At 44.8% G+C, this 21,784-nt stretch overlaps 1 protein-coding gene across 1 annotated transcript in view; it reads left to right on the top strand.

Annotated features, from left to right (window-relative positions):
* The window catches only part of LOC130283382 (alpha-2-macroglobulin-like protein 1), a 454,342-nt gene that overhangs the window by 319,620 nt on the left and 112,938 nt on the right, over nucleotides 1-21,784 (top strand). Inside the window, exons 14-15 of the mRNA XM_056532791.1 lie at nucleotides 10,516-10,692; nucleotides 10,957-11,038. Of these exons, the coding sequence (XP_056388766.1) occupies nucleotides 10,516-10,692; nucleotides 10,957-11,038 (259 nt within the window). The remainder of the gene's footprint in view (nucleotides 1-10,515; nucleotides 10,693-10,956; nucleotides 11,039-21,784) is intronic.

The following is a 21,784-nucleotide window of genomic DNA, read 5'->3' as shown; positions in this document are numbered from 1 at the left end:
TGAGTCCTGTGGGGGATGAACTGGAGGAGGATGATGAGGTGCAGAGCAGAGCACAGTTTACGGTGGATGAGATGGCCGGTGTTTCTAGTCATTGGACAGGAGAGGAGGAGCAGGAGCAGCCAGAGGAGCTGGAGGGTTATTACGAGGGAGGCGAGACAGAGGACCCAGACACACCTTGGCAGTATGCAGTGGAGATGGAGGCAGATAGTCCCAGCGAGTCACTGTCACAAATGGCACGATGCATGCTGAGTTGCTTGCGTAGTGACCCCCGAATTGTCAAAATTCATCAGCGCGATGACCTGGATCTCCACCTTATTAGACCCTCGCTACCGTCCCAGAATGGGGGCTTTTTTTTACACCCACTGAGAGGGAGGACAAACTGACCTACTACAGAGAGCTCCTACGTAGTCGGTTGGCCGATACCTATCGGCCACATGGTCCATCCACTCGCAGGTCTGACTCGGGGGGCCCTCTGCACTCACCTTCCACTGCCACGGCTGCTGGGGAGGGGTGGCAGGAGCAGTACCGGCTCAATCAGCAGCAGCCTGAGTCTACAGTCGCTGATGAGTAGCCGCATAGTGAAGCTACTCATCAGCAGCAGGTGGACATGGAGCAGGACCTGAACCAACAGGTGGTGACATACCTCGACATGACCGTGCCAACAACCGTTAAAGATCCGCTGGACTTCTGGGCAGCCAAACTCGATTTATGGCTGCAACTAGCGGAGTTTGCCCTGGAAAAGCTGTCCTGCCCGGCCAGTAGTGTGCCATCAGAGCGGGTGTTTAGTGCGGCCGGGGCCATAGCCACCCCAAGGCAAACTCATCTGTCCACTAAAAATGTGGAGAGACTGACGTTTGTCAAGATGAATCAGGGATGGATCAGCCAGGATTTCCAGCCACCAATGACAGATGGGTCTGAGTAGATTGACCATGCTCCTACAACAAAATTTTCTCTATTATGGTCGGTTATGAAACCCTCTGGGGCAGACCTTGGCATTGTGCAGCCCACTTGTCACATACGGCCCTTTGATTGGCTCCAACCGGCCCGCGCTGACTGGGGGACAACTATGCTGCCTAATCTGGGGGACAACTATGCTCCTAATCTGGGGGACATCTATGCTGCCTAATCGGGGGGACAAGTATGCTCCTAATCTGGGGGACATCTATGCTGCCTAATCTGGGGGACATCTATGCTCCTAATCTGGGGGACAACTATGCTCCTAATCTGGGGGACATCTATGCTGCCTAATCTGGGGGACAAGTATGCTCCTAATCTGGGGGACATCTATGTTGCCTAATCTGGGGGACATCTATGCTACCTAATCTGGGGGACATCTATGCTGCCTACTCTGGGGGACAACTATACTCCTAATCTGGGGGACATCTATGCTGCCTAATCTAGGGGACAATTATGCTCCTAATCTGGGGGACATCTATGCTCCTAATCTGGGGGACAACTATGCTCCTAATATGGGGGAAACTGATGCTTCTGGCCTTGGGCCTATAATTTTTTGAAGTTTAGCAGTAGCTAAATACATGCTTAATGCAAATTTAAACATTGACCTTTAAATGTAAGGGGTTATGAAACCCTCTTGGGTACTGCGACTGACCGTTCCCGACTCATTCTGTGTCTTTAACAAACTACTTGCCTCCCTGGTGCCTCTGGCCTTGGGCCTTACATTTTTGGATGTTTAGCAGTAGCTAAATACATGCTTAATGCAAATTTCAACAATGATCGTTAAATTCTCGGCGCTCTGCCAGGGCCTTCTCCTACCCCGCCTGGGCCGATCCGAGGACCTCACTAACCAATCCAATCGGTTGTAGCGACAGGCGGTGTGTACAAAGGGCCGGGACTTAATCAACGCGAGCTTATGACCCTCACTGATAATTCCTCGTTTTAAGGGTAAATAATTACAATCCCAGATCCCTATCACGAACTGGTTTCAGCGTGCAACACGCACCTGTCCTTGAAAAAAAGAGACACGCTAATCCGTTTAGTGGAGCGCTAGTGCGGCCCAGGACATCTGAGGCCATAACACACCTGTTATTGCTCGATCTCGCAAGCCTATTGGGTACTGCTGAGGCCTACTCCTGACTGTTCCTGGTGCAATGTATGGGGTAATTAAACACTCTTGGGTAGTGTTATTGTTAAATTTACTAATAATTTTATCAGTATTAAAATTGAATTTTGCAGAATGCTAACCGTTACACAACGGAACGCTTGGTGCGTGTGATTTTTTAATGAAAATAAATTAAAAAAAAAATACGGAGAGGGATTAACTATGCTTAATCATTTTTGGCGAAAAAAATCCTTTGGTGATCTGATCTTTTTGAAACAGATGCGCTTACACACATATGTAATAATTTTTATAACCAAATTTCAAACATTGTGTGGTTTATTATTTTTGAGAGGAAAGTCTTTGGGTGGTCCACCATCCTGCATTATAGAGTCTTCTGAACTGTTGTATATGCGCTTGTTTTTACACAAAGGTATTTCGTCAGACAATTTCAAAAAAATTTTGCTGTTTTTTGGGGTGGAGTGTGAAGCCCGGGTGACGGGTGTGTACTCGTGCATCAGTCAACTCCAGTCTGTGTCCGTTAGGCAATATATGGGTTGCTGAAGCAGCAGAAGTAAGGCCTTGGTCTTTGAATTTCAATTTTTTTTTTAAATTTCACAAATTGTGTGGTTTATTATTTTTGAAAAGAATGTCTTTGGGTGGTCCACCGTCCTGCATTATAGAGTCTTCTGAACTGTTGTATATGCGCTTGTTTTTACACAAAGGTATTTCGGCAGACAATTTCAAAAAATGTTGCTGTTTTTTGGGGTGGATTGTGAAGCCCGGGTGTGTACTTGTGCATTAGCCAACTCCAGGCTGTGTCTTTCAGGCAATCTATGGGTTACTGATGCAGCAGAGGTGGGGCCTGGGTCTAGGAATTAATTTTTTTTTTCAATTCAAAAATTGTGTGGTTCATTATTTTTGAGAAGAAAATCTTTGGGTGGTCCACTGTCCTGCCTTATGGAGTCTTCTGAAATGTTGGATATGCGCTTGTTCTTACACAAAGGTATATAAAAAAAAATTTTATTATACAATTTTGTGGATTTTGGGGCGGATTGTGAAGCCCTGTGTGTACTGGTGCATCAGCCAACTCCAGGCTGTGTCCTTCAGGCAATAAATGGGTTCCTGATGCCGCAGAGGTGGGGCCTGGGTCTGGGAATTTAACATTTTGGGATAGCGGGTGCTACCTATGAGAAATCTTTGTCAAACATTTCTCATATTGTGTTGTTTTTTGGGGGGGGTTGTGAAGCCCTGGTGTGTAGTGTACTCGTGCAAAAGCCAACTCCACGCTGAGCCATTCAGCCACTATATGGTGTCCTCATGCTGCCAACACCTCCACGCTGTGCCATTCACCCACTATATGGTGTCCTCATGCTGCCAATACCTCCCCGCTGTGCCATTTAGCCGCTATATGGTGTCCTCATGCTGCCAACACCTCCACTCTGTGCCATTCAGCCACTATATGGTGTCCTCATGCTGCCAACACCTCCACGCTGTGCCATTCACCCACTATATGGTGTCCTCATGCTGTAAACACCTTCATGCTCTGTCATTCTGCCACTATATGGTGTCCTCATGCTGCCAACACCTCCACGCTGTGCCATTCAGCCACTATATGGTGTCCTCATGCTGCCAACACCTACACGCTATGTCATTCAGTCACTATATGGTCTCCTGACACTGATGCCACCACCAGGCTCTGTCATTGTGCTGCTGTGCGGCAGTGATTCTAAGAGTGATGCCAGTAATCTGCATTCTATTCTGAATAACAATATTCTTTCACTACCCCAGCACACTCCATATGCGTTTTAGGACACAGCAAAGTGTTCTATACCCCTATAGAGGATGTATGTAGGCTAGAAATAGCCTTTTTTAATATTGATTCGCCGCAAACAAATTCGGATCGAAACAAACTTTTTCGGAAAATTCGGCTTCACAACAGCAACTTGGACAGGTCACACCGCTTCCTCCTCCACGCTCTCGCTCTCAGGCAGTTGATCCTGTGACAGTGTGCGACTCCGCCTCCTTATCCTCCACCGTGTCCTCGGCCTCCACTGCACATACAAATCTCGGTGGCCCTTCATCGTACCATGTGTGTAGGGCACGGCAGTGTCAACTGTTCTTCACATGGTTTGCGTTGACGAACGGAGTCACACAGGGGAGGAACTGCTAAAATTAAATCGTCAAGAAATCCGAGTAAGGCTTACTCCACGAAATCTGGAAATGGGAACCATGGTGACCGACAACGGGAAGAACATCATGTCCGTGCTGCGACGAGGAAGAGTGAAACATGCGCCCTGCATGGCACACGTGTTGAATTTGGTTGTCAAGCTCTTCCTGAAGTCTTCACTCCATTTGCAAAACATCCTGAAAATGCATACACTTCAGACACTTCAAAGCACACTCTCCTTGAGCTGCAGCGTCAGAACGTTATCCCACAACATAGTCTTATTTGTGACGTTGCCACACGTTGGAATTCCACCCTCCATATGTTGGACAGACTATACGAACAAAGAAAAGCCATCACCGATTTCTTGATGATCTAAGCAGATAGGAGTATTCCCCTGTGTGACTTCAATGTGAACCAGTGGCAGCTCATGCGTGACACCTGCCGTTTGCTGAGGCCCTTTGAGGAAGCCACATTATTTGTAAGTCGCCTGGATTACGCCATGAACAACGTAACTCCACTCCTACATTTCCTACAACAAATGATTGAAACGATGGCTGGTCACGGCAAAGGAGACGTTGCGCCTACATCTCAAGGCTACATGAGCCCTGTGGGGGCTGAACTGGAGGAGAAGGATGAGGGGCAGTGTGGAGCACTGTTTAGGTTGAATGAGATGGCCGGTGTTTCTAGTCTTCAGACAGAAGAGGAGGAGCAGGAGCAGCCAGAGGAGCTAGAGGGTTATGAGGAAGGCGAGACAGAGGACCCAGACACCATTGCAGTATTTAGTGGAGATGGAGGCAGGTAGTCCCTCCGAGTCACTGGCGCAAATGGCATGATGCATACTCAGTTGCTTGCGTAGTGACCCCTGAATTGTCAAAATTCATCAGAGGGATGACTTCTGGCTCTCCACCTTATTGGACCCTCGCTACCGTACCAGAATAGGGGCCTTTTTTACACCCACTGAGAGGGAGGACAAACTGACCTGCTACAGAGAGATCCTACGTAGTCAGTTGGCCGATGCCTATCGGCGACATGGTCCATCCACTCGCAGGTCTGACTCGGGGGCCCTTTGTGCTCACCTTCCACTGGCACGGCTGCTGGGGAGGGGAGGGGTGGCAGGAGCAGTACCAGCTCCATCAGCAGCAGCCTGAGTCTACAGTCGCTGATGAGTAGCTTTCTTCACCCGCATAGTGAAGCAACTCATCAGCAGCAGGTAGACATGGAGCAGGACCTGAACCAGCAGGTGGTGGCATACCTTGACATGGCCATGCCAACAAACCTTGAAGATCCGCTGGACTTCTGGGCAGCCAAACTTGATTTATGGCCGCAACTAGCAGAGTTTGCCCTGGAAAAGCTGTTCTGCCCGGCCAATAGTGGGCCATCAGAGCGGGTGTTTAGTGTGGCTGAGGCCATAGTCACCCCAAGGCGAACTCGTCTGTCCACGAAAAATGTGGAGAGACTGACCTTTGCCAAGATGAATCACGGATGGATCAGCCAGGATTTCCAGCCACCAATGCCAGATGCCTCAGAGTAGATTGACCATGCTGCTACACCAACACTTCCCAATTATGGTTATGAAACCCTCTTGGGTTATCAATTAGGGTTATGAAACCATCTTGGGTACTGTGAATGCCTGCTCCTGACTCATCCTGTGTCTTTCCGGAACTACTTGCCTCCCTGATGCCTCAGGCCTTGGGCCTTTCATTTTTGGATGTTTAGCAGTAGCTAAATACATGCTTAATGCAAATTTCAACATTGATCTGTAGTAAAGGGGTTATGAAACCCTCTTGGGTACTGCAAATGCTTGCTCCTGACTCATCCTGTGTCTTTCAGGAACTACTTGCCTCCCTGATGCTTGGGGCATTGGGCCTTTAATTTTTGGATGTTTAGCAGTAGCTAAATACATGCTTAAAGGGGTATTCCAGGCCAAAACTTTTTTTTATATATCAACTGGCTCCGGAAAGGTTAACAGATTTGTAAATTACTTCTATTAAAAAATCTTAATCCTTCCAATAGTTATTAGCTTCTGAAGTTGAGTTGTTGTTTTCTGTTTAACTGCTCTCTGATGACTCACGTCCCGGGAGCTGTGCAGTTCCTATGGGGATATTCTCCCATCATGCACAGCTCCCGGGACCTGACATCATCATTGAGCAGTTAGACAGAAAACTTCAGAAGCTAATAACTATTGGAAGGATTAAGATTTTTTTTTATAGAAGTAATTTACAAATCTGTTTAACTTTCCAAAGCCAGTTGATATATATAAAAAAAGGTTTTGGCTGTAATACCCCTTTAATGCAAATTTCAACATTGATCTTTAATGAAGGGGTTATGAAACCCTCTTGGGTACTGTGAATGCTTGCTCCTGACTCATCCTGTGTCTTTCAGGAACTACTTGCCTCACTGATGCTTGGGGCCTTTAAAGGACAACTGCAGCGGAATTACACTTATCCCCTATCCACAGGATAGGAGAGATCGCGGGGGGTCTGACCGCTGGGACCCCCCTCGATCTCCCTAACAGGGTGCCGGCATTAGCACCCATGGTGACGTAGCGTCGACCTAGAGGTCGACGGTGATGCCCCGTCTCCTCCCCGCCTCCCCGTCCCCATACAGTTCTATGGGGGATGCGGGGAGGCACGAATGCAACGTCATGCTGCGGCTGGCATGCCCCCTGCACGGGAGAGCCGCGGCCCCGTACAGGAGATCGCCGGGGGCCCCAGCGTTCGGACCCCCCGCTATCAAACACTTATCCCCTATCTTGAGGATAGGCGATAAGTGTTTGTACCGCTGCAGATGTCATTTAATTTTTGGATGTTTAGCAGTAGCTAAATACATGCTTAATGCAAATTTAAACAATGATCTTTAAATTCTCGGCGTTATGCCAGGGCCGTCATCTACCCCACCGGGGCAAATCCGAGGAACTCACTAAACCATCCAATTAATAAGCATTACACCATTGAATGCTTGTTGTGTGTGATTTTTTAATTAAAATTTTCAAAAATAATACGGAGAGGGATGAACTCTGCTTCTTTATTTCAGAAAACAGTATTTTAGAGAAGAATGTCTTTTTGTGGTCCACCATCCTGCATTATAGAGTCTTCTGGACTCTTGGATATGCATTTGTTCTTAAACAAAGGTCCAAAAGGTCCTACTTCTCACAGCCACATGAGCCCTGTGGGGTCTTGTTAGGTTAGGTCCTTAGTACCCACACGCCGTTGTCTGGAGCACTAAAAGTTTGATTTAAATTTCAAATAAAAAAATCTGAAATTTCAATGGTCTTCTCATGCTGCAGCCAACTCCAGGCTGCGTCATTCAGGTAATATATAGGTAGCACCCGCTGTCCTAAATCTTCTTCAGAAATTTCAGAAATTGTTGTGTTTATTCCTAGGGATTGTGTAGCCCTGGTGTGTACTCATGCAGCAGCCAACTCCAGGCTGTGTCATTCAGGCAATACATAGGTAGCACCTGCTATCCTAAATCTTCTTCAAAAATTTAAAAAAGGTTTTTTTTTTTTTCTAAGGATTGTGTAGCCCTGGTGTGTAATCATGCATCAGCCATCTCCAGGCTGTGTTATTCAGGCAATATATAGGTAGCACAGTCGCTGTCCTAAATCTTCTTCAAAAATTTCAAAAATGGTTGTGTTTTGTTTTTTGGGATTGTGAAGCTTTGGTGTGTACTCATACATCAGGCAACTCCAGGCTGTGTCATTGAGGCAATATATAGGTAGCACAGTCGCTGTCCTAAATCTTCTTCAAAAATTTTAATCTTCTTCAAATTTTTTTATCTTCTTCAAAAATGTAATCTTCTTCAAAAATGTAAAAAATAGTTGTGCATTTCCTTAGGGATTGTGAAGCCCTGGTGTGTACTCATGCATTAGCCAACTCCAGGCTGTTTCATTCAGGCAATATATAGGTAGCATATGCTGTCCTAAATCTTCTTCAAAAATTTCAAAAATAGTTGTGTTTTTTCTTAGGGATTGTGAAGCCCTGGTGTGTACTCATGCATCAGCCAACTCCAGGTTGTTTCATTCAGACAATATATGGTTTACTGATGCCTCTGCTGGCCCTGGGTCTGGGAATTTAAATTTTATGATAGGTAGCAGCTATCCAAAATCTTCATTTTAAATTTCAAAAATGGTTGTGTGTTTTCTGGGGGATTGTGAAGCCCTGGTGTGTGCTCATGCTGCATGCAACTCCTGGCTGTGCCATTCAGCCACTATATGGTCTCTTCATGCTGCCAACACCTCCATGCTGTGTCATTCAGCCACTATATGGTGTCCTCATCATGCCAAAACCTCCATGCTGTGTCATTCAGCCACTATATGGTCTCCTCATGCTGCCAACAACTCCACGCTGTGTCATTCAGCCACTATATAATGTCCTCATGCTGCCAACACCTCCACGTTGTGTCATTCAGCCACTACATGGTGTCCTCCATGCTGCCAAAACCTCCATGCTGTGTCATTCAACCACTATATGGTGTCCTCATGCCACCAACACCTCAACGCTGTGCCATTCAGCCACTATATGGTCTCCTCGTGCTGCCAACACCTCCACGCTGTGTCATTCAGCCACTATATGGTCTCCTCAAACTGATGCCACCTCCAGGCTCTGTCATTGTGCTGCTCTGCGTCAGTGATTCTAAAAGTGATGCCAGTAATCTGCATGTTATTCTGAATAACAGTATTATTTCACTACCCCAGCACACTCCGTATGCGTGTTAGAAACATCAAAGTGTTCTATACCCCTATTGAGGCTCTCTGTAGGCTAGAAATAGCCTTTTTTAATGTTGATTTGTCGCGAACAAATTCGGGTCGAAACTAACTTTTTCGGAAAATCCGAGCTGCTTCAGGCCTCCGGTGTGCGTCCCCTGCGTCGTTGCTATGCACTGCACGGCGCGGCGCACTGACGTCATGCGCCGCGCCGTGCAGCGCATAGCAACGACGCAGGGGACGCACACCGGAGGCCTAAAGCAGCGTGGACCAGACCCCGGCAACAGGTAATTATGCAACTGGGGATGGGGGGAGGCAACCGGGGATGGGGGGAGGCAACGGGACAGCGGCATTGCCGGCGCCGCTTCTCTCCCCCTGGCTATCAGCACCGGCAATGGGGAGCCGGCACCGATAGTCAGGGGGAGAGAACGGGCAGCGGCGCCGATAGCCAGGGGGAGAGAAGGGCCGGCAGCAGGGCTCTAGACCCCAGGGCAGGCAGGGGCAGAGAAGCTGGCAGCGCTGGCTGTCTCTGCACCTGCAAAGCCGCTGCAGTTCATTGATTTAAAGCGCCCGCTTTAAATCATTGAACTGCAGCGGCTTATCGGCGTATAACACGCACATAGACTTTAGGCTAAAAATTTTAGCCTAAAAAGTGCGTGTTATACGCCGATAAATACGGTATTTGCTCAAATGTCCGTGGGACTCACTTATGTTGGTCAGACAGCTAGAATGATGAAAACGAGATTAACAGAACATAAATTTTTGAGTACCGAGAAAAGAGATGAAATTACGAGCTTTAGTGAAAGTACTGTTGCAAGACATTTTCGCGAATTCAAACATTCTACCCTTAAATGGTTAATTTTAGAATGCGGTTTTGTTAAAAATAACGCTCCATCTGAATACTTACCGTTTATCTCTATATAATCCTCCCTCCCTCCACACCTGGTACGCATGACTAAGGGGTCATGCCCCCGAAATTCCGTTGCGTCCGAGGTGTTGAGCAGAGGGAAAATCTGAGCTCTGTGTCTGTTACAAGCTTTGCTCCTCTTTGTTAAGAAGATTTCTACTACTCTGAAAAAGGAAAATAAATCTTAAAAAGTTTGGAAAACGATCGTCTGAATCGTGAGTTACTACCGTGCTGGGTCTATATTATGGACATTGTTTCATCTATTGTCTAGCCCACTGTGTGTATTACAAGTGTTTATAAGGGAGGCGTGGAGCTCCCAGGTGGGACATTGCATTCATTTGCTGAATACTGCAGACCAGTGGTGTGTGTTGTAATAAACTCCTCATGCAGGGAGCCAGGCCTCCTTCCCACAGGGTCGAGCCTCCTTCATGCTAAATTAACTTCAGGTGACTCCAAACATTGAATAGAAACATCCCAAAGATGATCGAGAATGCGAGGAGCCAACGCTAAATTTTAAACATCATAGCAAAGGGTCTGAATACTTATGTCCATTACACATTTTAGTTTATGTTTAAAAAATTAGCAAAAAATCTCATTATGGGGCAACAAAATATGAATAAAATGAAAGGGTCTAAAAACTTCCCGAATGTATTGTATATGTGAACATTTTGTCTCAGGTGACATTCTGGGGATAGCGCTGCAGAACCTCGATAGACTTATCGTAATGCCGTATGGCTGTGGAGAACAAAACATGCTGACCATGGGACCCACTATATATGTGCTGGATTATCTCAAAGCCACCGGACAGCTGGACACTACTCAGAAAGATAAAGGCATAGGTTACCTGCAAAGCGGTGAGTTATAATTTTTTTCGGTGAGTTAATGGTGTTGGCTCTCTATGAGATCTTCCATGTACATATGGTATATGGACCCTCTACTAAGGATCTGATATTAGATTCTATATAAAGATATACAGATCACCAATGATTTAAATAGATGAAAAGTATTCATTTGATACAAATTGTGCTTTGTGAATATTTGAATTTGTTCTTAAGCCTTCAGCAAAAACTAAACTAAACATCTTTACGGTCTACCATTGTAATGTTCCCTGTCACCAGGATATCAGCGACAGCTCTCCTTCAAACACTATGATGGCTCATACAGTGCATTCGGAATAATCGATAAAGAAGGAAGTACTTGGTAAATATTTAAACCCTCTTCTTTTGTTCCTTTTTTTTGGCTATACTCTGGTGGAAAACAACTTTTTTTCAAATCAACTGGTGCCAGAAAGTTAAAAAGATTTGTAAATTATTTCTATTTAACAATCTTAACCCTTACAGTACTTATCAGCTGCTGTATACTACAGAGGTAGTTGTATTTGTTTCTGAAGTTCATTTCTGTCTGACCACAGTGCTCTCTGCTGACATTTCTGTCCACATCAGGAACTACCAAGAGCAGGAGAGATTTCCCATGGGGATTTGCTTGTACTCTGGACAGTTCCTGATATGGACAGAGGTTTCAGCTAGAGATGAGCGAACTTTTAAAAAATTCGATTCGGCCGATTCACCAAATTTTCCGAAAAAGTTAGTTTCGACCCAAATTTATTTGCGGCAGATCTATATTAAAAAAGGCTATTTCTAGCCTACAGAGAGCCTCAATAGGGGTAGAGAACACTTTGCTGTGTTCTAACACGCATATGGAGTGTTCTGGGGTAGTGAAATAATTCTGTTATTCAGAATAACATGAAGATTACCGGCATCGCTTTTAGAATCATTGACGCAGAGCGGCACAATGACAGAGCCTGGAGGTGGCATCAGTGTGAGGAGACCATATAGGGGCTGAATGACACAGCGTGGTGGTATTGGCAGCATGAGGAGACCATATAGTGGCTGAATGACACAGCATGGAGGAGTTGGCAGCAGCACGAGTAGGCACTAGGCCTTCACAATCCTTAAGATTAAAAGATGAATTTAGAAATTTAAACCGAAGATTCTGGATAGCTGGTGCTACCTACCATAACAAAATTTTAATTCCCAGACCCAGCAGCGGCATCAGTAAATCATATATTGCCTGAATGACACATCCTGGAGTTTGCTGAAGCATGAGTACACACTAGGGCTTCACAATCCCCAAGAAAAAACACAAGAATTTTCAAAATTGAATATGAAGATTTTGGATAGCTGGTGCTACCTACCATAACAACATTTTTATTCCCAGACCCAGGCACAGCAGCGGCATCAGTAAACCATATATTGCCTGAATGACACAGATTGGAGTTGGCTGAAGCATCAGTACACACTAGGGCTTCACAATCCCAAGAAAAAACACAAGATTTTTTTAAATATAAAATGAAGACTTTGGATAGCTGGTGCTACCTACCATAACAAAATTTTAATTCCCACACCCAGGCCCAGCAGCGGCATCAGTAAACCATATATTGCCTGAATGACACATCCTGGAGTTGGCTGAAGCATGAGTACACCCTAAGGCTTCACAATCCCCAAGAAAAAACACAAGAATTTTCTAAATTTAAAATGAAGATTTTGGATAGCTGGTGCTACCTACCATAACAACATTTTTATTCCCAGACCCAGGCACAGCAGCGGCATAAGTAAACCATATATTGCCTGAATGACACAGACTGGAGTTGGCTGAGGCATCAGTACACACTAGGGCTTCACAATCCCCAAGAAAAAACACAAGATTTTTTTAAATTTAACATGAAGATTTTGGATAGCTGGTGCTACTTACCATAACAAAATTTTTATTCCCAGACCAAGGCCCAGCAGCGGCATCAGTAAACCATGTATTTCCTGAATGAGACAGCCTGAAGTTGGCTGAAGCATGAGGAGACCCCAGTGATTCACAAAAATTGTCAGAATACCACCTGACATTCAAAATAGTAAAATGATAGATATGTTCTCTGAAGAAAAGGATCCTTCATTAGATGACAATATGAGTATTGTGTTTTCCAGTGACATTAGCTCATCGGAGGAATAGGAAAACATGATACAATTTAATTCTGCAACTGAAGAAGCACAACAAAGAATGAACGACTTAAAGCCTCCTGGAACTGAGGAACTTCAAAATGGTAAATCTACCATCTGGGATAGTCAGTCAATTCCAACAGCCGGTGATCAGTATCCACAGTTACCTGTTTCTGCTAGTCCTTGGCAATATTCCTTATATTACTGGTCTGGTATCAACATGGCAATAATGCTGGGAAAGTAACTCAAGTATAGTCACATGTTTGCTACAATACACAGTCAATATATGGAGATTATATAGTGTCTGAATGGCGCAGCCTGGTGGTGGATGAAGCATGAGTACACACCAGGGCTTCACAATCCCCAAGAAAAAACACAAAAATGTTTGAAATTTAAAATGAAGATTTTGGATAGCTGGTGCTACCTACCATAACAAAATTTTTATTCCCAGACCCATGCCCAGCAGCGGCATCAGTAAACCATACATTGCCTGAATGACACAGCCTGGAGTTGGCTGAAGCATGAGGAGACCATTGAAATGTATAATTTTTTTATTTGAAATTGGAATCAATTATTTTGAAATTGAACTTTTAAAGGAGTATTCCTGGTCAAAACTTTTTTATATATATCAACTGGCTCCGGAAAGTTAGACAGGTTTGTAAATTACTTCTATTAAAAAATCTTAATCCTTCCAATAGTTATTAGCTTCTGAAGTTGAGTAGTTGTTTTCTGTCTAACTGCTCCCTGATGACTCACGTCCCGGGAGCTGTTCAGTTCCTATGGGGATATTCTCCCATCATGCACAGCTCCTGGGACGTGACATCATCATTGAGCAGTTAGACAGAAAACTTCAAAAGCTAATAACTATTGGAAGGATTAAGTAATTAACAAATCTGTTTAACTTTCCGGAGCCAGTTGATATATATAAAAAAAGTTTTTGCCTGGAATACCCCTTTAACTCCCAAGTTTTAGTGTCCCGGACCCCGGCGTGTAGGTACAAAGGACCTAATTTAACTAGCCCCCACAGGGCTCACGTGGCCGTGAGATGTAGGCGCAACGTCTCCATTGCCCTGACCGGCCATTGTTTCCAAGACTTTTCGCCAAGGCAAACCAAGTGAAGAACAGTGTAACACCGCCGTGCCCTGCACACATGGTATCTAGAAGGGCTACTGAGACTTGTACGGGCAGTGGGGACACAATGGAGGATGTGTAGGCGGAGTCGCACACTGTCACAGGACCAACGGGCTGAAAGAGTGGAGCAGGAAGCAGCATGAATATACAAGAGGGGTTCACAACCCCTAAAATTTAAAGGTGAACGTTGAAATGTCTATTGAAGATGCATGTTAGGTAGTGCTACCATCCAAAAATTTAAGGCCCAAGCCCAGAAGCATCAGTAAGCCAAGTAGTTCCTGAAAGACGCAGTCAGAAAAAGCCATCAGCAGTACACAAGAGGATTTCATAACACCTAAGATTGAAAGATCAATGTTGAAATCTCAATAAAGCATGTATGTAAGCTAGTGCAAAACATCCACATTTAAGGCCCAAGCCCAGAAGCATCAATAAGCCAAGTAGTTGCTGAAACACACAGTCAGGAACAGGTATCAGCTGTACACAAGAGGGTTTCATAACCCCTTACATTGGAAGATGAATGTTGAAATTTCGATTAAAGGGGTTATCCAGGAAAAAAAAACTTTTTTTTATATGTCAACTGGCCCCAGAAAGTTAAACAGAGTTGTAAATTACTTCTATAAAAAAATCTTAATCCTTTCAGTACTTATGAGCTTCTGAAGTTAAGGTTGTTCTTTTCTGTCTAAACCCTCTCTGATGACACGTGTCTCAGGAAACGCCCAGTTTAGAAGCAAATCCCCATAGCAAATCTCTTCTAAACTGGGAGTTTCCGGAGACACATGTCATCAGAGAGCACTTAGACAGAAAAAAACAACCTTAACTTCAGAAGCTCATAAGTACTGAAAGGGTTAAGATTTTTTAATAGAAGTCATTTACAAATCTGTTTAACTTTCTGGAGCCAGTTGATATATATAAAAAAAGGTTTTGCCTGGAATACCCCCTTTAAGCATGTATTTAGCTCATGCTAAACATCCAAAACATTAAGGCCCAAGCCCAGAAGCATCAGTAAGCTAAGAAATTCCTGAAAGACACAGGAGCAGATATCAGCAGTGCACCCGAGGGTTTCATAACCCCTTTACATTGCAAGATCAATGTTGAATTTTCAATTAAGCATTTATTTAGCTAGTGCTAAAAATCCCAAAATCACACACAACAAACGAACCATGGTGTAATGGTTAGTACTCTGGAAAATTCAAGTTTATTACTGAGAAAATTATCAGAAACTTAAAAAAAAAACAGTACCCAAGAGGGTTTAACCCCTTAAGGACTCAGGGTTTTTCCGTTTTTGCACTTTCGTTTTTTCCTCCTTACCTTTTAAAAATCATAACCCTTTCAATTTTCCATCTAAAAATCCATATTATGGCTTATTTTTTGCATCACCAATTCTACTTTGCAGTGACATCAATCATTTTACCCAAAAATTCACGACGAAACGGAAAAAAAAATCATTGTGCGACAAAATCGAAGAAAAAACGCACTTTTGTAACTTTTGGGGGCTTCCGTTTCTACGCAGTGCATATTTCGGTACAAATGACACCTTATCTTTATTCTGTAGGTCCATACGGTTAAAATGATACCCTACTTATATAGGTTTGATTTTGTCGTACTTCTGGAAAAAATCATAACTACATGCAGGAAAATTTATACGTTTAAAAATGTCCTCTTCTGACCCCTATAACTTTTTTATTTTTCCACATACAGGGCGGTATGAGGGCTAATTTTTTGCGCCGTGATCTGAAGTTTTTATCGGTATGATTTTTGTTTTGATCTGACTTTTTGATCACTTTTTATTCATTTTTTAATGGTATAAAAAGTGACCAAAATACGTTTTTTTGGACTTTGGAATTTGTTTGCGCGTACGCCATTGACCGTGCGGTTTAATTAATGATATATTTTTATAGTTCGGACATTTATGCACGCGGCAATACTACATATGTTTATTTTTATTTTTATTTACACTGTTTTATTTTTTTTTATGGGAAAAGGGGTTAAATCACCTTTATTAACACTTTTTTTAAACTTTTTTTTGCAGTGTTATAGGTCCCATAGGGACCTAAAATACTGAACACACTGATCTCTCATCATGATCCCAGGCGTGTATTAACATGCCTGTGATCAGTGTTATCGGCGCTTAACTGCTCCTGCCTGGATTTCAGGCACGGAGCAGTCATTCGTCGATCGGACACCGAGGAGGCAGGTAAGGGCCCTCCCGGTGTCCTGCAAGCTGTTCGGGACGCCGTGATTTCACCGCGGCGGTCCCGAACAGCCCGACTGACTAGCCGGGATACTTTCACTTTCGCTTTAGAAGCGGCGGTCAGCTTTGACCGCCTCTTCTAAAGGGTTAATACCGCACATCGCCGCGATGAGCGCCGGGACCGATGCAATGTGATGCGGGATCGCAGCGCGACCCCGCTTCATATCGCGGGAGCCGGCGCAGGACCTAAATATATGTCCTGCGTCGTTAAAGGGTTAATAACCCCATACATTGCAGAATACATTTTGAAATTTAAATTAAGCATGTATGTTTCTATTCCAAAAATCCAAAAATTAAAGGCCCAAGCCCAGAAGCATCATGAAGGCAAGTAGTTCCTGAAAGACACAAGAGCAGTCAGGAGTAGGCATCAGCAGTACCCAAGAGGCTTTCATAACCCCTTACATTGCACGGTCAATTTTGAAATTTCAATTAAGCATGTATGCAGCTAGTGAAAACATCCAATAACGAACGAGATTCCTCCATGCTAACTAGTTACGTGACCCCCGGCGGTCCGCGTCCAACTTCTTAGAGGGACAAGTGGCGTTCAGCCACACCAGATCGAGCAATAACAGGTCTGTGATGCCCTTAGATGTCCAGGGTTGCACGTGCTACACTGAATGGACCAGCGTGTGTCTACCCTTCGCCGACAGGTGCGGGTAACCCGCTGAACACCGTTCGTGATAGAGATCGGGGATTGCAATTATTTCCCATGAACGAGGAATTCCCAGTAAGTGCGGGTCATAAGCTTGCGTTGATTAAGTCCCTGCCCTTTGTACACACCGCCCGTCGCTACTACCGATTGGATGGTTTAGTGAGGTCCTCGGATCGGCGACGGCCCTGGCGGAGCGTCGAAAATTTAAAGATCAATGTTGAAATTAGCATTAAGCATGTATTTAGCTTCTGCTAAACTTCCAAAAATTAAAGGCACAAGGCCAGAAGCATCAGTGAGGCAAGCAGTTCCTGAAAGACACAGGATGAGTCAGGAGCAGGCATTCACAGTACCCAAGAGGGTTTCATAACCCCTTAAATTTAAAGATCAATGTTGAAATTTGCATTAAACATGTATTTAGCTACTGCTAAACATCCAAAAATTCAAGGCCCGCGGTCAGAAGCATCAGTGAGGCAAGTAGTTCGTGAAAGACACAGGATCAGTCATGAGCAGGCATTCGCAGTACCCAAGAGGATTTCATAACCATAATTGTGAAGCAGCATGGTTAATCTACTCTGAGGCATCTGGCATTGCTGAGTGGAAATCCTGTCTGATCCATGCCTGATTGATCTTCACAAAGGTCAGTCTCTCCACATTTTTCGTGGACAGACGAGTTCGCCTTGGGGTGACTATGGCCCCGGCCGCACTAAACACCCGCTCTGATGACACACTACTGGCCGGGCAGGACAACTTTTCCAGGGCAAACTCTGCTAGTTGCGGCCATAAATCAAGTTTGGCTGCCCAGAAGTCCAGCGGATCTTCAAGGTTTGTTGGCATGGCCATGTCAAGGTATGCCACCACCTGCTGGTTCAGGTCCTGCTCCATGTCTACCTGCTGCTGATGAGTTCCTTCACTATGCGGGTAAAGAAAACTACTCATCACGACTGCAGATGACTGCTCCTGTCACCCCTCCTCTCCCCAGCAGCCATGGCAGTGGAAGGTGTGTGCAGAGGCCCCCTGAGTCAGACCTGCGAGTGGATGGACAATGTCGCCGATAGGCATCGGCCAACTGACTACGTAGGATCTCTCTGTAGTAGATCAGTTTGTCCTCCCTCTCAGTGGGTGTAAAAAAGGCCCCCATTCTGTGACGGTAGCAAGGTGGAGAGCCAGAAGTCATCCTGCTGACGAATTTTGACAATACGTGGGTCACTATGCAAGCAACTGAGCATGCATCGTGCCATTTGCGCCAGTGACTCGGAGGGACTACCTGCCTCCATCTGCACTGCATACTGCCACGGTTTGTCTGGGTCCTCTGTCTTGCCTTCCGCATAATAACCCTCTAGCTCCTCTAGCTGCTCCTGCTCCTCCTCTCCTGTCCGATGACTAGAAACACCGCCCATATCATCCAACCTAAACTGTGCTCCACTCTGCCCCTCATCCTCCTCTTCCAGTTCAGCCCCCACAGGGCTCATTTAGCCGTGAGATGTAGGCACAACGTCTCCATTGGCGTGACCAGCCATCGTTTCAATCATTTGTTGTAGGCAATGTAGCACTGGAATTATGCCGTTCATCCAGTAATCCAGGCAATTTACAAATAATGTGGCTTCCTCAAAGGGCCTCAGCAAACGGCAGGTGTCACGTATGAGCTGCCACTGGTTCACATTGAAGTTACACAGGGGAGTAGTCCTATCTGCTTGCACCATCAAGAAATCGGTGTTAGCTTTTCTTTGTTCGTATAGTCTGTCCAATATATGGAGGGTGGTATTCCAACGTGTGGCAACGTCACAAATAAGACTATGTTGTGGGATAACGTTCTGACGCTGCACCTCAAGGAGGGTGTGCTTTGCGGTGTAAGAGTGCTGAAGTGCATGCACAGTTTCCTTCCCATTGTTAGGATGTCTTGCAAATAGGGTGAAGACTTCAGGAAGTGCTTGACAACCAGATTCAACACGTGTGCAATGCAGGGCGCATGTTTCACACTTCTTTGTCGTAGTGCGGACATGATGTTCTTCTCGTTGTCGGTCACCATGGTTCCCATTTCCAAAATTCATGGAGTAAGCCATACTCCGATTTCTTGACGAATGAATTTTAGCAGTTCCTCCCCTGTGTGACTCCGTTCGCCAAGGCAAACCATGTGAAGAACAGCGTGACACTGCCGTGCCCCACACACATGGTATGATGAAGGACCACTAAGATTTGTACGTGCAGTGGAAGCTGAGGACACGTAGGAGGATGAGGAGGTGGAGTCGCACACTGTCACAGGACCAACTGCCTGAAAATGAGAGCGTGGAGGAGGAAGAGGTGTGACCTGTCCAAGTTGCTGTTGTGGCTGTGCAGGAACCACATTTACCCAGTGGGCCATAAAAGACATGTATTGTCCCTGCCTATAGTTACAGCTCCACTCTTCGGAGCTGCCATGCACTTTTGAACACACCGAGAGGCTCAAGGACTGGCTCACCTTCTATTGTACAAAATTAGGCAGGGCCGGTACTGGCTTCTTCGCAAAGAAATGACGGCTTGGGTCTCTCCACCTCGGCTCGGCACAAGCCATCAATTCTCTGAAAGGTGCAGAGGGACTGCAGCACCAGCAACTTAGACAGGAGTACATTCAACTTCTGCGCCATTGGATGAGTGGGCGCATACTGTTGTCTCTTGGACATGGCTTTGCGGGTGGATTATTGGCAGAATTTCTGACTTAAATTGGGAGAAGCAGAGCATCTGGAGCGACAGAAGGAGGGTATGACATACAGCTCCCTTCGGCTGAGGGGGTGGAGCCTTGGCTGGCTGAAGGAGGAAGCGGCTGGCCACTGGGTGATTCAGCAGGCTGGACCACTACATCAGAGCCACGGTTCTCCCAGGCCGCTTTATGATGGGGAAGCATGTGTTGACGCAGGGCCGTGGTGCCGACATTGGGACCCTGGTTACTCTTCACCTTCTGCCGACATATCTTGCATGTGGCTACGTTAATCTCCTCCGGATGCCTGATGAAAAACTGCCACACCGCCGAGTAGTTGATTTTCCCACCTACAGTCCCCTAATTGACTGCTACTAGTGCCGTTTCCAGGAACCCCTGTTCCACTACGTCCCGGAAAGGTAGGCTGCCGTGAAGCAGGTGGTCTCCCCTGGGCACGTTTTCCACTTCTGCTGTGCCCTTAGTGAAAAAGCCATCTCATGGCGAAACGTCAGGAAGGAGGGATATAAGATTTTAGAGTAGCACTGTCATATGGTCTATGAGAAATAGGGAATACTGAAAGTCAGCTGGAAATAATAAACAATAACGCAGCCAGTTTCATTCACTAATGCTGGATTCATAATTGAAAAAGTATATACTGGCTGAACTGAGCCAGCAGGCTGTCAAAAACGAATAAAATCAGTAAACTCATTAATGCTAGCCAGCGTACTGAAAATATTGAACCCATATGCAATGGAATTTTAATACACCACTGCCACCTAGTGGCCAATGAACACTAATATTAGTTTAATTAAAATGTAATAAAAGTTAAGTTTTATAATTGATTTGGGTGCCTTTAGTAAGGGTTATCCCTGAGGGGATTCATTTCCCCAAGGAAATTTGTTGTATATATATTAGTTGCCCAGAGACAACCATGGGGAGTTTTGGTATTTTGTGCAACAGTATGCCTAAAAACTCAGTTAAAAAAAATAAAATAAAAAACATCAGCCAGTGAGTAATTTTGCTTGGACTTTCAAAGTATGTAGGCCCTTGACAGATTAACAGGTACAAAATAGTACACTACTTAGATGTACGTATGCGTTATGCACTTAGGAGGACAGAAAAATGCGCTACAATGAGCCTTAAAACTCAGTATTTTTGTAAAACACCAGCTTGTGAGTACTGTTGCTTGGACTTTCACAGTATGTAGGCCCTTGACAGATCAACAGGTACAAAATGGTACACTACTTAAATGTAGGTATGTGAGCCTAAAAACTCTGTATTTTTGTAAAACACCAGCCGGTGAGTAGTTTTGCATGGACTTTCCCAGTATCTAGACTTGTTACAGATTTACAGATACAAAATAGTAGACTGTTTTGATGTAGGTATGTGGTATGCACTTATGAGGGCAGAAAAATGCGCTACAATGAGCATAAAAACGTAATTTTTGTAAAACACCAGCCGGTGATTACTTTTGGCTGTCCTTTCACAGTATGTAGGCTCTTGACAGATTAACAGGTACAAAATAGTACACTACTTAGATGTATGTATGCGTTATGTACTTAGGAGGGCAGAAAAATGCGCAACAATGAGCCTAAAAACTCTGTATTTTTGTAAAACACCAGCCAGTGAGTACTGTTGCTTTGACTTTCACAGTATGTAGGCCCTTGACAGATTAACAGGTACAAAATGGTACACAAATTAAATGTACATATGTGGTATGCACGTATGAGGGCAAAAAAAATGTGCAACAATACGCCAAAAAACTCTGTATTTTTGTAAAACACCAGCCGGTGATTACTTTTGCCAGGACTTTCCCGGTATCTAGACTTGTTACAGATACAAAATAGTAGACTGCTTTGATGTAGGTATGTGATATGCAGGTATGAGGGCAGACAAATGCAGTACAGTCCGCTGAAAAAAAAGTATTTTTGCACAGCAGCAGGACACAACAGTGCGGCACCACAAAAAAATAAAAATACGGGGATTAAACCCTAAATTGCACTCTGCCACAGACTGTTAAGACTGGTCTGAACTGGTTTCTATACCGTCTACAGATTAGTATAAGCAGCAGATGTTATCTTGTGGAAAAAATACACAGAATTGCGCTGAAAAATCTTTCCTGCCTGTGATAAGATAACGTTCATGAAGTTCAGGAAGCTTGTTGATATGTATGAGGCAATGAAAAGCTATCTGCCCCTCTCTGATGAAATGCTAAATAAAGTGAATGGGAGGTTTATGGCGTAAAAAATCTTTC

This window comes from Hyla sarda, chromosome 7, assembly GCF_029499605.1.
Source record: "Hyla sarda isolate aHylSar1 chromosome 7, aHylSar1.hap1, whole genome shotgun sequence".
In the NCBI taxonomy this organism is placed as follows: domain Eukaryota; kingdom Metazoa; phylum Chordata; class Amphibia; order Anura; family Hylidae; genus Hyla; species Hyla sarda.
This window is presented reverse-complemented; position numbering and strand designations above follow the sequence as displayed.